Here is a 16677-nt window from a genome sequence, read left to right as displayed (position 1 = left end):
ACGTTTAAATTTTCTATATTGTTTGGTGTAAAAATAGTTTTCAAGCCCACGACATAAAAGCCCTCTGTTTGTTTTTCATAAATACTTTAATTTACATTTATAGTTCATTTACTTCTTAATCAGTTCAGTTCTTTTATTTTTATTTATTTTTTATTTTATTTATATATTTTTACATTTTGCAACATTTGAGCAACTTAAATAGGAACTGATCAGTCCACGTCTGAAGTTTTAAATGCCTTCTAATTATTGATTAATTATTAATTTTTGTCTCCCCGTATGTTGATCTCAGGCAGAACTGTGGTCAGGTCAGAGTGACTGCAACCTCCCCGTGTCAACACGCCGGCGTTACTCAACCACAATGTCAACAGAGAACACTCAGCTATCAGTAGAAAGCTTTCTGAGGCTGAAGCTTAAAATTCCTTTTTGTTTTTATATTTTACATAACAGCACTAAACTGACTATCTACTATATGTCATATGCTGAAAGAAATGAAAAGAAATGTTTTTAAGTAGATAATTTGCTTTAATTTTTCTCCTATTTTCATTAACAAACTTCATAACCTGTCTGCGAATCTGCAGATTTGACGTCATTTATCTGAAAATTACAAACATGTGACCTGACAGTGCTGGCAGCAAGTGTTAACCCCGCCCAAATCCAGTTTGATTGACTATGGAGGTGGGGCTTATATGACAGTGTGGGTGGAGCTTAATGGAGAGACTCCACCAGTAATGATGTAATTATGGCCTTTTTTAGAAATCACATACAGTTTATTTTATATGCTGTAATATTTGGTTCTTAAAAGTGAACCTCCAAATTTCATGTGATGGAGTTAAACATTACATCATCTGACCACCATTAATCTGGTTTTCAATTAGAGGTATTTTCTAACTGGAATTCATATTGATTTATACATCTTATTAGGTTATAAATTCTCTGTATGTATGATTTACGCTTGGTTGATAACATAAAAAGGAATATCTTTTTTTTCACAAAGCCTGCTGCAACATTATTATTATTATTATTATTATTATTATTATTATTATTATTATTATTATTATTATTATTATTATTTGCTATATTTGGTGTTTGAGCAGCAGTTTTTTGGAAGCAGCACCAGCAGTCGGGTTATAAAAGGGAAAAAATTGAACATAACGTTGCACATTTTCTAAACATAGAAGGTCTTAATGATTAAAAACAATAAGGTACTCTACTGTAATGTGCCCCAGTAAAACTCTGTCTAGCTACGCCCCTGGTATAAACTATAATATGTTTTTAATAATAAAAAACTTTTACTGAAATTTTATCGTGACAGTAGGATTTGTAAAAGTAATTCTGAAAATGTTTCCATTGAAATTTTTAGCATCTGTATTTTTTTTCATCCTAATTAAAATATAATTTATGGGAGTTTTATTTAATTGCTAGTTTTAAAATTAGCTGTACTTTAGTCTCCTCACATTATTTACAAATTCAGATAAAACTGCATATTAGCAGGTGTAGCACACTTGATAAAGAAGACAGTGCTGACATAGGAGTGCTTCACCTCTGGTAACTGGAACCCAGGTTCTCCAGGCCCGAGACCACCTCTGCAACTCCCTCCCTCCACTATATATATATATATATATATATATATATATATATATATATATATATATATATATATATATATATATATATATATATATATATATATATATATATAATGTATGCATATATATGTGTATGTATGTATGTTAGTCAAAGGGTTAATGAACTAAAAGTTTAATTTTAAGTCATCTGACCAGTGTTCTTCCTTTCAAGTGTTCTCATAGATTCTTATTTCATGGTGACATCAGACTCCTACATCCTTGATTTATGGTTTTTACCTGGTCTGTGAGTTCTGTTGCTCTGTCCTGTAATTATAAAGTTTGTTGTGGTTACATGTTTAGTCCATTTATTGATGGTAGATTTGTTTCTCAGGTGGATTTTAAGATGAACTCAATCCAAATCTCTTCTCCTGAACTTCATCTCTGACCAGTTTGAGGAGCTTTTCTCACAGAATTTGGAGCCTTTAACCTATCTCCTCATTTTATTTAGTTTATTTAGTGTTATTTTGGTCTGGTACTTCTCACACATTGTGCTGGTGAGTGGAAATTTGGGGTGGATTTTCTCTGAGTTTCAGATCCAATCAGAGCAGCAGCTTCCTCTGATAAGCCTCCAGCACATCTGCCAAGCAGCAGTCTGACACACGGCCACAGATCAACATGATGAGGCTGCTGATCCTGCTGCTGTTGCCATGGACGAGCTCAGCGCTGGTCAGGTAGGAAAACATACTCTATTTTATTCTGTTTCCTTCTAAACTCCCTTTACATCAGATCTGTTACATCTGCAGCAACTGCAGGGTCCTAATGTGATCAATTTGTAGGTTCAGTTTTTTTTCCATAAACTTTGTTTTTTCTTTTTTTAGAAAAGATGGTTTAAAAAAAGAAATGCAATGAAGAACTAATTTGTCGCCGACATAACACGTAAGATGTGCGTATGTTTTTAAAATACAGATTAAACAAATGAGTAAAGCAGATTAATCAGTGAACATAAGGAGGTGATCATAACTGGATTCATTTCTCTTTAGGCTCAGAATATACATGATTTTGAACCTTGTGTTGTGTACTATGATTATTTCCAGATGGTTGTTTTTTATAGGGTGTAAACAAAACAATAAGCATGGCAACAATAAAGCAGGTTAGTGTTTTGAGATCGCAGCAAAAAAAGATGCCACTCTGCAGCGGCAGTGATGCACCGTGACGATGCGAGTCACTGGTCAACAAGCTTGTCCTCTAAACTTTCTGTCATTTTCACCGCTGCTGACCCTGTGACCTTACCTCTGGTCAACCTGCTCCCAGTACTGCCCCTACTGGTTACTGGCATCATGCAGCTTGCAAACTTGTAGGCCTGGTTTCAGAAAGCGGGTTTAACAAACTAAAAAAGCACAACTCTGGGTTGACCATTTGAGTGATTTTAACGGTTAAAAAACAAAATTAACACATTAATAATTTATTTAATATTTTTTTCTTTCTTAATGGACCATGGTATAAGTGGGATAATGCCCTTCGAGGTCGGACGGTTCACACCTCCGCGTCGTCCATTATTTTATGATAATGGACACCTCGTCAGGCATTGTTCCTTACTTAACTGATGTCTTCCAAACTTAAGTTCTTTATTACTAAGACAAATACCTGCAATTCTCTGGAATTCTTCTGTGATGTATCTTGTTGGTCTGTGACTTGGGAACACCACAAAAGTGTAGAGCAAACGTTTCAGTGCAAGAGGGACAGTTCTCTCAGCCCGACAGACTGCTGCCTTTGAAATATGCTCAGCATCACCAATGTTATAAAGAAAACTCTGGTTGGCAAAAAACGAAGTGCAACAGAAAGAACCTGCTCTGAAGTGAGAGCAAGTTCACGATGTGTCCTATGACTAACATGAGGGCTGAGAATAGTGTTCTGATACAAGATCAATTGCGCAGAAAAATGGTAACGCTCAAATAAATAATCATGAAGGAACGATAAAACATCCAAGCGGGATCTGATCACCCATTCCAGACATAGACATCTGCGGAGTAACTGTGCTGCGAGGAGGAGAAACTCGGGGTTAGTTGAAGAAAACCTGCCAGCGAGCAGCTTAGCTTCACGGAGTCTGTTGCCGCAGTAACTGACTCAGAGTTACACTGAACTTGCTTTGTGAAACCAAAAACCCAGAGTTTCCCTTAACTCGGAGTCAACTAACTCAGAGTTTTCACTAAACCCGCTTTCTGAAATGAAGTGTTAATTTCTAGGAACAAACACAAAGACATTCAAACAAACAAAATGTGTGAAGAAACCATGATAAATATGGATAATTAAAAACACAATCTTCTTGGCCTGAGGCAGAACCATGGTTGCTGTTTCAGTCTTTATGCTAATCTGCTGTTAGTCCGTTACACAATCACCACAGACATCTACAAAAGGAGGAGATGTGTTTGTAATTTATCTATCTTTTAATAATAGCAAACAAAATTTAAATGTTTTATTTAAAAACTAATTCTCCTAGGGTCCCTCTGAAACGGGTACCTTCGATTCGTACCCAGCTTCGAGCCGAAGGGCAGCTAGAGGAGTTCCTGAAAGATCACCGTCCCGACATCTTCAACCGGCGCTATGCTCAGTGCTTCCCACCCGGCACGCAGTCGCTCAGGCTCGGACGCTCCAGCGAGAAGATCTACAACTTCATGGATGTAAGTACAGCAGCAATACCGGCCTGAAAAGTCTTATTATTTAAATCATTTTAAAAAACAGACCAGTTTTAAAAGTGATGCAGTGCTTCGGAAATTCCTCTGGAGGTCGGTGTTGTCCACAGAATATAATGATTTTATCTAATGCCTTTGTTCCTGAATTATTTTTCCCCTTTTACACTGCAACCATCAACATATTATGATGACACATCATTTATTTGCATTATTCGGTCATTCTTGATATGACCTCTAGATGGCGCCAAAATTAGACATTTTTTAGTTCTGATGTCTGATTGGATGAACCAAATATTTACATTCACACACAAAATAGACTTCAATTACATTTTAGGTTAAAACCAGTGTTATATAAATATATATATGTGTGTGTGTGTAGATTTTGTGTGGATCAAAACACATTTTTCTTAAAATGCCATACTTTCACCTACATGTAAAGACTTAAAAATACAAACAAGACTTTACTTGTCAAATTAGCAGCTTTTTATTAACATAGAAATTGTTTAAACTTTTCCACCTTGATTTTACCTGAAAGTTTGACCAAAGTTTGACTAAATTAATGAAATTTTGACATTATTCAATATTCTGCTCATTATAACTGAATTCAAACACTGTTATTAGTAAAGCCCATTAACAAGCTTTATAATCAGTCAAAGCTGCTTTTTTTAATCAGCAGATGTTTTATTTGTTTGTTTTTAATCACAAACATATGTTGTATTTGTCTGTGCCAGGCTCAGTATTTCGGGGAGATCAGTTTAGGAACTCCAGTGCAGAACTTCTCAGTGATATTTGACACTGGATCAGCGGATCTCTGGGTGCCGTCTTCCTACTGCATCAGTCAGGCCTGTGGTACGACATCACAAACGATACACACTGCTCTGCAACGCTGCACGACGCAGGTGTTTCAGTCTCTGTCTGTGTTAGAAAGTGAGAGATGAGCTTTTGGGTGAAGACGACTTTGTTTTAGTTTGTTTCAGAATCCTGATAAGAAGTTCAAGGTTTTATTGGGATTTGTGGGATGTTCATGTGGCCACACTGAGGATTGTCTCCCTTTTTGTATTTACACTTCCTGGCTACTTTATCAGGTCCACCTTCTAGTACCAGGTTGGACCTCATTTTCCCTCCAGAACTGCCCTAATTCTTGGTGAAAGCAGATGGAAGCAGGTGGTGGAAACCTTCCTCAGAGGTTTTCTCTGCTGTGGAGGCTCGCTGGTTATTTTCTCTTCTTCAGACCATTCTCTGGAAACCCTAGAGATGGTTGTGGGTGAAAATCCCAGTAAATACTCAGACCAGCATCCATGCCATGTTCAAAGTCACTTAGATTCTCTTTCTTCCTCATTCTGATGCTCAGTTTGAACTTCAGCAAGTCGCTTTCACCACGTCTACATGACTAAACGTGTTGAGTTGCTGCCACATGATTGGCTGACTACATTTGTGTTAACAAACAGGTGGATCTGATAAAGTGGACGGTGAGTGTAATTTTTGAGCAGAGACTGTAAGACCTTTGAAAGTGATGAAAACGTGTGTTTACAGCATTACACAGGCAGTTTAAAGCTTTTGAGTCAACCTCTTTCCACCATGACGGGCGAACATTTGGGATCCACTATGGATCAGGACACCTCCTGGGAGTCATGGGCAGAGACACGCTGAAGGTAAATCTTCTTCTATTCATACAATAAAACATTCAACAGAACTGGTTTAGTTTTTACGTTGTTGAATAGCTGAAAGCTTACAGAAATAACTGAACTCACCCTTAACTGTTACGCTACGTTTGACTTTATCTGTTCCAGATTGGGGATCTGGTTGCCTTGAACCAAGAGTTCGGGGAGTCCGTGTACGAACCTGGGGCTACGTTCGTGACAGCAAAGTTTGATGGTGTTCTGGGACTGGCCTACCCAACCCTTGCAGAGATCCTTGGAAACCCTGTTTTTGACAACATGATGGCACAGAAAATAGTGGATGAGCCTGTCTTCTCCTTCTTCCTCACCAGGTCCTTTTTCATAGCGAGAACGGTAGTTCAGGTGGTTTACTGTGTACTGTTATGCCTAAAGATGTACTGGAACGAGTAGAGTTCTTGCTACTATCTGTGCAGATTTTGTCACTTTTGACAAACTCTTTAATGGTGGCAATGGTAGCCTAGTGGTTACAGAAGTGGGCTTGAATCTGGACCTAAATTAAAATCCCTGGGCTGGCAACTGAGGTGAACCACTGTGGGCCCCTGAGCAAGGTTCTTAACCCCCAACTGCTCCCCTGTTTAACTAGAATGGGTTAAAATGCAGAGAAGGAATTTCCTAGCTGGGATAAATAAGTATAATTAAAAATTAAATAAAAAATAAAGTTTAAATTTGAACAGAAATTGGTTGTTGTTCAGAGGTTTTGCTGAAGACAGTTTTCCTAAGTCAGATATCCTTTGAAGGGGGCATTTTTAGGATGCATTCACACCTAATCGTCAGCTAGACTCGGTTCAATTGGGGGTTGCATCACTCTTTCAGTCAGTTTGCTTTCACACTGCACTGCTGCACCAAACCTTTTGAATAGCCCTCCTCGCCAGAGGTGGCGCTGCATCAAGCATTACTGAAGAAGAAGACAAGACAAACAAACAAGAAAACCCGTTTATTACTAACAGACAAACATGGAGCTGTGTCAGATCCTGGGGTCTTTGGTTAGTTGTGTTTCTATAAGAACTTTTACCTCGCTGTCATTCCACATCTGACCACGAGCCATTTCTTCCAGCTATTGTTCTACATGTAGGTATGATTTGGTTGTGTTTACCCACAATACCCTGCATTGTAGTCCACTTCCTGCATTTGGTTTACTTAAAGTGACTTTAGTCTTTAGGCGGACCAGAGTTCGTGTCTTTGATTTGCATTAGAGTTTGTTTGCGCATTTACACCTCCCCAAACGTACCACACTATGATTTGAATCAGAAGGGCTGCTGTGAATGCACCCTTTAGGTGGCACTATGTAACTTTCCAACCTTAAAACTCTGCATTTGCAGTGTTTTTATTTGCAGTAAATGAGTTGTTTTTGGTCCTATCCAATCAACAAGCAAGATTTTCTTCTTCCTTCTTTTTTGTTCATAGTCTTTGTTGGGAATATCTCCCCCTAGTGAGCAGCTTTTGTAACTGCATGTTGTTCAGGAGGTTTGGTCTGCTTGACTGAAGTGCAGTGTGAAAACAAAGCTATAACCAAAGGCGGCTGCAACGTTTTTCAGAATTCCACACCCAATCGTTTCCACCATTTATTACCATTATATATTTAAAAGTTAATTATAGTGCGGGTTTCTGCTTCCGAGTATCTATTAGGGGGCAGAAAGCAAGAATCAGATTGTGTTCAACAGGGTTTTGGTCAAAGTTTTCACTTTATGGTTTTTGCATCACCATAAAGGGATGCAAAATGTCTCAGAAACTGTATGTATCAAATACATCAGGCTCTTATGGGTTAATATTAGTGCATACTGGCCATTTCAAATCTTCTGGTATAAAGTGTTGGTATGACGAGTCTTTCACATGTTAAATCTAGTTTCAGGTCAGCAAAGGTTTGAAAAGATTCCTGGGAGTTTCCAGGCTTTCTCCTCTTTGGGTCAGAGCATTTATACCAGTTACGGCTGTTTTTATGGTGTTTCTTTGGACTACAGGAGAACAAGTACCAGCAACCCAGAAGGAGAGCTGTTGCTAGGTGGAAAAGATGAATCATTGTACACTGGACCAATCAACTGGTTGCCTGTGACTTCTAAGGGATACTGGCAGATCAAGATGGACAGGTAAACCTTTACTTGGTGAACATCACAGTAGCTTCTCCGACTTGGCTTGTCCTCAAAGAAAAATGTGTCTAAAAGCATCGAACATGAGAGACTATGGTTGTCTTTCAGTTTGGCTGTGCAGGGTGTAAGCTCTTTTTGCCCGAATGGATGCCAGGCAATTGTTGACACGGGAACTTCCCTTATTGCCGGGCCGACCAATGAAATCCTCAGTCTTCAACAGCTGATTGGAGCCACACCAACAAACTTCGGAGAGGTTAAGAGCAATCTAATCATATAAACTGCTGAGAAAGCTTCCTAATATTTTTACCGCATGTTTAAATCAGCAACACACTTGATGTGTAACTGATTTGCTAGCAGCTAGCCCTCTTATATCAGTCTGTGGTATAATTGTGGATTCTATAATGTGGACCATTTAGATATTTAAAAGAAATGTTAAGGAGTCCCTAGTCTTGGGATGTTAGTCAATTTTTTTTGTTGGCACAGAGATGCTAATAAGTTGCTATAACAATGCTAGGTTATAATGTGGTAACCAGCCCAGGACAGTTACTCCACAGCCTCAGAGGTTATTTACTATCCCAGGAATGTTTGTTGCTATTCAACATGTGTTATAGACCTTGTTTACTGGCAGATGTTTCCAAGAATTTTAGCAGGAAATGCTGCATTCCTGTAGGGTAGGGGTTTCAAACTCATTTTAGTTCAGAAGCCACATTTGATCTATAAAGGGCCATGCAAGTAAAATCTAAGCATAATAACCTGTAAATAATAAAAACTCCAAAATCTTCCACTTTGTTTGAGTGCAAAGAAGTAAAGTTACATTATCTAGATGCTTAAATTAAATCAACTATTCTTTTCATAAACGTATTAAAAATATTTCTATCATATATATTTTTATTTTACACCATATTTTTATTTTTATTTTGAACTTGTATTTATTTGCATATTTTATTTTTTTACATATTTACTCATTAATATGTACATTACAACTTCCAGATCACAACTGATCTATAAAATCACAAAACATTTACCCACAGGGATCTGGAACTGCAAAAATAATCTATTTCATATTATACTTAAAGGAACTGTTAAATGTGTATAAGTTGTACATTTCCACATGTGTGTAGTAATTCTGACTCACCTCATAAAACAAACTAGAGTCTGATCTATTAAATAAGATGTATAAGATAAGAAGTAATCCCCCTGCCTTGGAAATTAATTATATTTAAACAAAAAAACGTGCAGCCTTAAGTTGTCAAATTAGGAATTACAATTACTTTAATTAAAATAAAAAAAAAAATTTATTAAAAATTTGTAGTTAATATCTATGTCATTTTCATATTTACCAAATCCCTGCTTTATTGGGAATGTGTCATTGTTGTTTGTGATTGTGCAGGCTTAACTTGGACTAATGTAGCCATTGTTAATGTCATTTATTACACCTGAGCTTTTCATACCCAGTCAAAATGCCTGCTATGAAATTTATCAGCCTCTTGAATTGCTAGTTGATGACCTGGGATGCTACTTAGAATACGACTTGCTGTGATGTTAATAGCTTGTGTGCATTAGTTGCTAGTCAATGAATGAAAATAACTAGAAAAAGTAAAGTGCAATTATTCCAGCACAGGAGGGAAGGGGCTCACTTATGGGCATATTTTCAAGCTTATAAGTGCTGGTTGCTTGCCTAAGGAGTGCTATTTAAAAATGTAGGAATGATAGTTTGTAACCTACAAGTGCATTTACAAATGCTAGCTTTTAATCTGACAGGTGCAGATTGAAAGTCTGGGATTGCCTAGGTTACCACCCAAGGTGACCCAGACTAGAAACTTAGAAGCCTATTGATGCTGGTAAAGTTATATGTTCAGTGCATAAAGGTTGGTATGTGATTTACTGTACCTGCATTCCATAAATGAATATTCAAGCTCCCTATATGAATAACTGGTTTTGAACTAACGCAGTCACTGGTTTTGATTTAGTCTGAGGTTCCTCGTTCCTCCCAGTGAGTCTTCATTTCGTCATATTGTGCAATAGTTGTACATCTGAACCACCTGATCTGTCATATTAGAGGTTTCTAGAAAAACTACACAGTTAATTTGTGCTTATATCATGTTATCTTGTTAATTTTCTTTTCCCTTTTAGTTTCTCATTGACTGTGCCAGGTTGTCCAGTTTGCCTCATGTGACTTTTGTCCTGGGTGGAAATGACTACACACTGACATCTGAGCATTATGTTAGAAAGGTGAGGAAGTTTGTTCTCCACTTTTGCTTGATCTTAAACAGCTATCATTATTATTTCCAAGTTAATAAATTCTGTTAAATTTAATAGAGGGGAACCATTTCCATTTTAATTAACTAATTTTAAAAATGTTTTTTATAACATTAGTTATAAATTTAGTGATGTTGTAAACAATTGATTTACAGAAATTTTATCAGAAACTTAAATTTTATAAATATGACCATTTGCAGCTTTTTTAGTGTTTTAACTAAATATTCAGTGATTGTTATATTTGACTTGTTTGCCACAAATTCATCTGTATTTTCCTTCTTGAGATCAATACAAAAAAGAAATCTAATAGGAAATTATTAATTCGTTTTTGTACTGTAAATCATTGGCTCCACCCAGGAGCGTAGTTAGAAGGGTGGTACTGGCCACCTCTAAAATCTGATTGGATACCCCAGGTGATTGACAGGTCACTTGAGGAGGACAGAAACATCTTTCCAGACCTGCCTGGATCACCAGTATCACTACACCAGTTTGTTTACTAATTAATCCTCCTTCAAAAATGTTGACATTTCTAGAGGAGATTTTGTCCCTGAGCAAGTACAGTTGCTAATGTTTTGGGCTGTTAACCTGATGTTAGCATGAAGCTACGTAGCAGTGCTAGTTCTGTGCTAGCACTAGATTACTGTTAAGATAATGTGGGAAAACCAGGTCACATTTAGTTATCAGGGAGTGTATTTAGGGACTACACATCAACTCAGTTTATCAAGATTTTTTTACATTGGAGTTGAAATAATTATGAAGATGCTCAAAGAAAACTTCAGTGTCCACATTACTTAGCGCTGACTAAACTAGCGCAACATGATTCAGAGGGCTAGCAAGGCTAGCTGGTTTTAAAGTAACTACACCATGAAACTGTGGAGAAATATATTATTCGTAAAGAAAAATATAAGAATGAAGAGAAAGGGAAGTGTTTCAGAATTTTTAGTAAAAAGGAAGGACAGAGATCAGGCCAAGCGGACTCCAGACCCAGTATCAGTAGCCCAACTGTAAACCAGAACTAATCCCCAATTACCACATCAAGCACCACATACTGCACCCCAAAGCAACCTTTTTTAACTTCTTGCAGATATTTCTACTTGGTGATCCAGATTATTGTAAAGATGTTTTATTTTCCTTGTCTCTCTAATGTGACCACAGTTATCACAGTAGTATAAAGTCTTGCCCACCTTCTGATCCCCTACATATATAAAAGTCTAGCTCCACCACTGGTTCCAGCCTCAAATCCTACTTACACATGAAGGCATTAGCAGTATCTGTCTGATAATATAACTACTGCAGGAACCATATCTTAAATATCTTTACTTAAATAGCACATTGAGCATACAGTATGGAGTCACATTGATATGAAACCCCGTTCCAAGCCCACCTCTTTGTCTGTCATCATCAGGAGATGCTGGGCGGCAGGGAGCTGTGTTTCAGTGGTTTCATGTCTGTGGACATCATTTCCCCCGAAGGTCCTCTGTGGATTCTGGGAGACGTATTTCTGACTGAGTACTACAGCATCTTCGACAAAGGACAGGACAGAGTGGGCTTTGCCCGTGCCAAACATCCCATTGAATAATAACCAACTAGTTATATAGCAGTTTGATCAATATGTTTTGAGCAATTAAAAAGCATTTATAATCCTTGCCAGGCTACAAATCACAGACCATTCTTGACTCACTATAAGAACAAATAACCATCAATAACTGTTGATAATTAACAAGGTGATGCCATTTTTCTTCTCTGGTGACCCATCCGTATATTTATTCTTCCATATTTATTGATATTGGAAGTGTAGCTAGAGATTCATAGCAGAACTGATAGTTTATTCATTCATTTACAAACAGTATTCATGTAAAGACACAAGATTTTACTCTTATACCCCCTGAGTACTTTAGTAAGCGTTGAGGTGGATTTAATCTCGCATGGCGTCTGCATAACCGCCGTAGGCGCCATGTAGGTCTGCAGAGGCTTGATCGGCACCTCTTCCAGACCTGATGTGCACCCCTGCTACGCAGACGGTTACACGGAGGTAATCTCTTTACCAGCATCAACTACGCCATAACCAACCGCATGCAGACCCCGCGCAAGCATAAATCCGCCTTTATGGTTCCTGTTTTTGCCACTTGAATGGCTCATTGCCAGGCCTCTGCAGAGCTGAATGACATGCACATGAGGGAATTCATTTGATTCAGGTGTGTTGGAGAATGACTGGCCTTGGGCGCCCTCCGACTGGACTTCTGAGATTTACTCTTCATCACAAATTTATAAATGGCACATGCTTGCAGGCGTCTTCTCAAATAGTCACATTTTTGTTGAATTGTTCCTCTTTGTTTTGGAAAAAATTCCTTAATTTGCTTTTGCATCCTTTAGAGTTCCATCAATAAGGTAGAACTGATTTACTTCAACCTCCTATTTGCCTACAGTCTCTGCAAAAGAGACAAAACAAAATCACAAAATAGGCCTTCAAGGCAAATCTACCAGGTAGAAAAACACCATAATCACACTTTAATGGTTCGTCTCCAGTGGCAAAGCTAATACCAAATATTAAACCCAAGCTGAAGTCAAGACAGCCTGTCAGAGGTTGGTGTCCAGCCTTTAAGTCGTTGGCTCAGGCCAACAAATCCGAAGCCACTTTCTAAGTTCTCCATGTGGATAAAATGGGAACTCCTGCTGGAGGTTGGCGCTATTTGTTTTTTATGCTACAAAATTGTCATTTCTTCTCTGATTTCTGTGATTGAGAGTCACTGATTTTGAGGTCTTCACTGTGGTTGGCTCCTTCCTTCTCATCATCCTCACTCTCAGCTGTCCCTTCGAAGTCGTGATCATATTCAGGCTGGGGGAGCTGGAGGGTGTCGGGGGTTGGACCGGGCGATCGTCGGGACTGGAATCGACCTAGACCTCTCCTCCGTCGCCCCAGGGCCTTTGGACTGGGCAGGCTGCGGATTGATGCCTTCGAAGTCTGCCTGGAGAACTGGAACGAGAACTGACGCCCCCGTGGACGGGTTGGTGGGCCATTCTTAGTATTAAGTGTTGTCCAGCGAAACTCCTTGGGTCCCAGTTGAGTTGGAGAGCAGCAGCTAGAGTCAGGTCTGGAAATGCTGAGAGTGGAGTGCAGGATTAAAAACTTTTATTGTATAAGCACATGCTTAAAATCCCACTAAGATAAAGAGAATTGAACAAACAATTACATTTAAATCAGAGTCACACTTTAACCCTCGGGAAACCCCAGAACCCAGTTGGGTCCGTTAGAACAAACAATTTTTACTTTTAATAGTCTCTATTCTTGCTTGTGTTGATACTTGGATCAAACTTGAAAATGGCAACGTCACTTCTCATCGTGTTTTAGTCAGAAAAGTTTAATTATGCTAATGTAGTTAATCATAGTTCTAATTAGGATTGAAGCTGATGACAAGATTTAAGCTTTAGAAATGGAAAAATATGAATTCATTTGATTCTTGAATCAATTTCTGCAAAGACTTTTTAAAAAGCAACAAAACTGTTAGAATTTATTGACATATACCCCAAACGTTTTACTCTGAAATTCATATTTGGAAAAATTTTTTATTTAATGTGGTTTTCTTCTTATAATAGGGGGGTCATTTTGTAAAAAATAAATAAATAGCCAGGAAATAGTAATAAAAAAGCAAAAACTTATGATTCTGATTTAGTATTGAAACTGATTAAAATATTTAAGCTTAGAAAAGAATTTATATTATTTATAAAACTTTTCCTGCAGGAACCTATTTGGAGTTTTTTTTCTATAAACCTGCACTTCAAAATAATAGACTAAAATCAATGTAATAATTACTTGTGCAATGCTCTAATAATTCCCACATTTATCGCACTCTGCATTTCAGAATTTATATTTAGTTTTTGTCATTTGGTAAAATTAATGGTGCTACTATGACAAAAATTTTAAAAAATGTTTTGAATAAAAACTTTATATTTCTGATAAGGGCTGAAGCCGATTAAAATATTTAGGATTAAAAAGCTGAAAAAAAATCTATTATTTATAAAACTTTTCCTGCAGGGACACATTTGGGTCTTTTTTTTAACAAACTTGTATGGCTCAAAAATAATGAGTAAAAATTATTCTTATAATTATATGCAAGGCTCTAATAACTCCTCTAGATATTTCACTCTGCATTTTATAATTTATTTGTTGTGTTTTTTTTAAATATGAGGCTATTATGAAAAAATGGCATAAAAATGTTAAAATTAATAAACTCTTTAGTCTGATTTAAAGACTTAAGCTTAGAAAGTAGGAAAAAAATTAATGAAATAGTTTTTATAGCACTTTTTCGGAAGGGGCCTGTTTGGGTCCAGAGTGTTGGATATTTGGAGCCCCGGAGGATTAAGCAGTAAACAGATCATCACCTTGGGGTTTCCATCAAGGGTGCCTCTCCAGCTGGGGAGGAATTCAGACCATTCTGATGTTTGCCAAACGAATCTTCATCGTGACCGGTTTCACTGGACAAGGGCGGGCTGATGACGAGCCAGGGGAAGACCATCGAGGACGGACTCTCGGGTGAAGGTGGGTTGCTGCTGACTTCCCTTAAAGTGGACAGGGTGTCCTTGGAAGTTGGGGGTATGACCAAGGAGAAGGGTGGAGCTGTTTCCACTGGATCCGGATTGACCCTGAATCTGGATCCAGTGAGTTAAAATCATTAAAATTGCATCCAGATTCTGATGTTAACTTGAACACTGGAAACGTTCATCCTCCGGTTCTTACTAGTAGAGCATCACCTGAATTAAATACAGACCTTAAGTCTGGGAAAAAGCTGCTAGTCGCATCGCTGCTGTGTCGTTTGAAGACAGGCCGAGGATGTCTGAGATCAGGAGGCTCCTGAACACTAAGCAGTCGACGGACTCGACCCAGAACCTGAAAATGTTAAAAACACAAGTTGAGTATACTTTAGAAACCGTAGATTTATTTTTGTTCAAACAAATTGTTAAATGAGTGTTAAACGTGTGGGTTGTGGCCCCTGTAAAACTCTGCTGTGTTGTGTTGCTGTGTTAGCTGTGTTGCTGCATAGAAGAAGGATCCTTACAAGTTCTACCTCGCTGTAAAAGTAACTAACCAGGCTTTCAGATGATACACCAGCTGGAGTTATAAAATTGCAGCTGGGAAACATTAAACGCAGGACACTGGCCTTCGAGGACCCGAGCTGATGATCCCTGCTAGAGGTTCACCTCCTGCTCCTCTGTTGCAGCTGCTCCTTATCGCTCTCCATGTTTCTTTTGTTCATGACCAGATCCTGTTCAGTCCTGTCCAGATTATATATATTTTCTCCTCAGCTTTTCTTTGTCAGTTGTTTTAAAGTCTGTTAAATAGTTTTTAGTTTTGATTCCAGTTCTTCCAGCTGTTGCAGCACCTTTAGTTTAATTAAATAAGCCCGGCTTCCTTGTAGTCCTGTATTTCAGTCCTAACTCCTCATCACCTCTCTCTGCATGACACAGTTAAGGGTGTTTGTTGCAGCTGTTTTTATTACAAGGAAAACTTTGACTTTAAAAGGAAATCAGCATCTGTTTTACCCAAAACCTGCTCACTGGACGATGAAAACTTAAAACAGATGAAAAGTTAAGAGAAAATTGTTGCTGTACCGACTCTTGGCGTCGAGGCAAAGCAGATTCCAGTTGCTGTGGATGAGTGTCAACAACATCAGCCTCATCAACGTGCAGGATGTTGGAGAGTCTGCAGGAGATGTTGGAAAAGAGTGTTCAGCATTTTGTTGATGATATCCAGCTCAATTTTAGTTGCCATAACAACCAGCATAGACTAAACTTTAATATTCAACATATAAACATGCACTGATGATACAGTATTAGTATTGCATCATGTAAAGATGTTTGTAAGGTGACCCCATGTCGGTGGTGGAGCCGAGGAAGGAAGGGATGCAGTAATCTGCAGCTGCCAGCGTGTACGGCGGCCGTGCGTCGCAGTCGTTCCAGTAGATGTCTTTGGTTATGTGAGGAAGGTTCATGTGCATCTCGTCCACAGCCAGCAGAGAGACCTGGGGAGGAAGCGATGAGAATCAAAGTATTAGATTCTATTCAAACTCTAATCCACAAGACTACTTCAGCATAGTTTTAACAACCTGGACCCATTCAACACATCATGACTAGACTGAGTCTGAAAATGGACCATACCAGTTATTCATGGGACAAACAGGAGATGAAGGAAATTAAGATTTGAGATTATGGGCAGACTGGTTGGAGATGATAGAAAGGCAACAGGAAGTCAAACCAGCACTGGTTCCAACCAAGGTCTGCAAAACAGCATCTCTGAACACACAACACGTCCAACCTTGAAGCAGATGGGCTCCAGCAGCAGAAGACACACCGGGTGCCTCCTGTCAGCTAAGAACAGGAAACTGAGGCTACAATTCACACACAC

The 16677-nt window shown here is 38.3% G+C and overlaps 2 protein-coding genes across 2 annotated transcripts in view; one reads left to right on the top strand and one right to left on the bottom strand.

Moving 5' to 3' along the window:
* The first annotated feature begins 2190 nt into the window (after positions 1–2190).
* Positions 2191–11923, top strand: nots (nothepsin). Its single transcript, XM_041977558.1, has 9 exons — positions 2191–2296; positions 4063–4243; positions 4987–5104; positions 5789–5907; positions 6046–6245; positions 7893–8018; positions 8127–8271; positions 10152–10250; positions 11683–11923. Exons 1-9 carry the CDS (start codon positions 2241–2243, stop codon positions 11854–11856), a joined length of 1218 nt encoding a protein of 405 aa, XP_041833492.1. The 5' UTR covers positions 2191–2240; the 3' UTR covers positions 11857–11923.
* Positions 11709–16677, bottom strand: part of LOC121634682 (bestrophin-3-like) — a 21276-nt gene continuing 16307 nt past the window's right edge. Inside the window, exons 9-13 of the mRNA XM_041977548.1 lie at positions 16143–16294; positions 15885–15975; positions 15044–15162; positions 14658–14924; positions 11709–13378 (exon numbers count right to left, since the gene is read on the bottom strand). Of these exons, the coding sequence (XP_041833482.1) occupies positions 12991–13378; positions 14658–14924; positions 15044–15162; positions 15885–15975; positions 16143–16294 (1017 nt within the window). The 3' untranslated portion in view covers positions 11709–12990. The remainder of the gene's footprint in view (positions 13379–14657; positions 14925–15043; positions 15163–15884; positions 15976–16142; positions 16295–16677) is intronic.

Source organism: Melanotaenia boesemani, chromosome 23, assembly GCF_017639745.1.
Source record: "Melanotaenia boesemani isolate fMelBoe1 chromosome 23, fMelBoe1.pri, whole genome shotgun sequence".
Classification (NCBI taxonomy): Eukaryota; Metazoa; Chordata; class Actinopteri; order Atheriniformes; family Melanotaeniidae; genus Melanotaenia; species Melanotaenia boesemani.
Note: the sequence above shows the minus strand (reverse complement) of the source record. Positions and strands in the feature narration are given on the sequence as shown.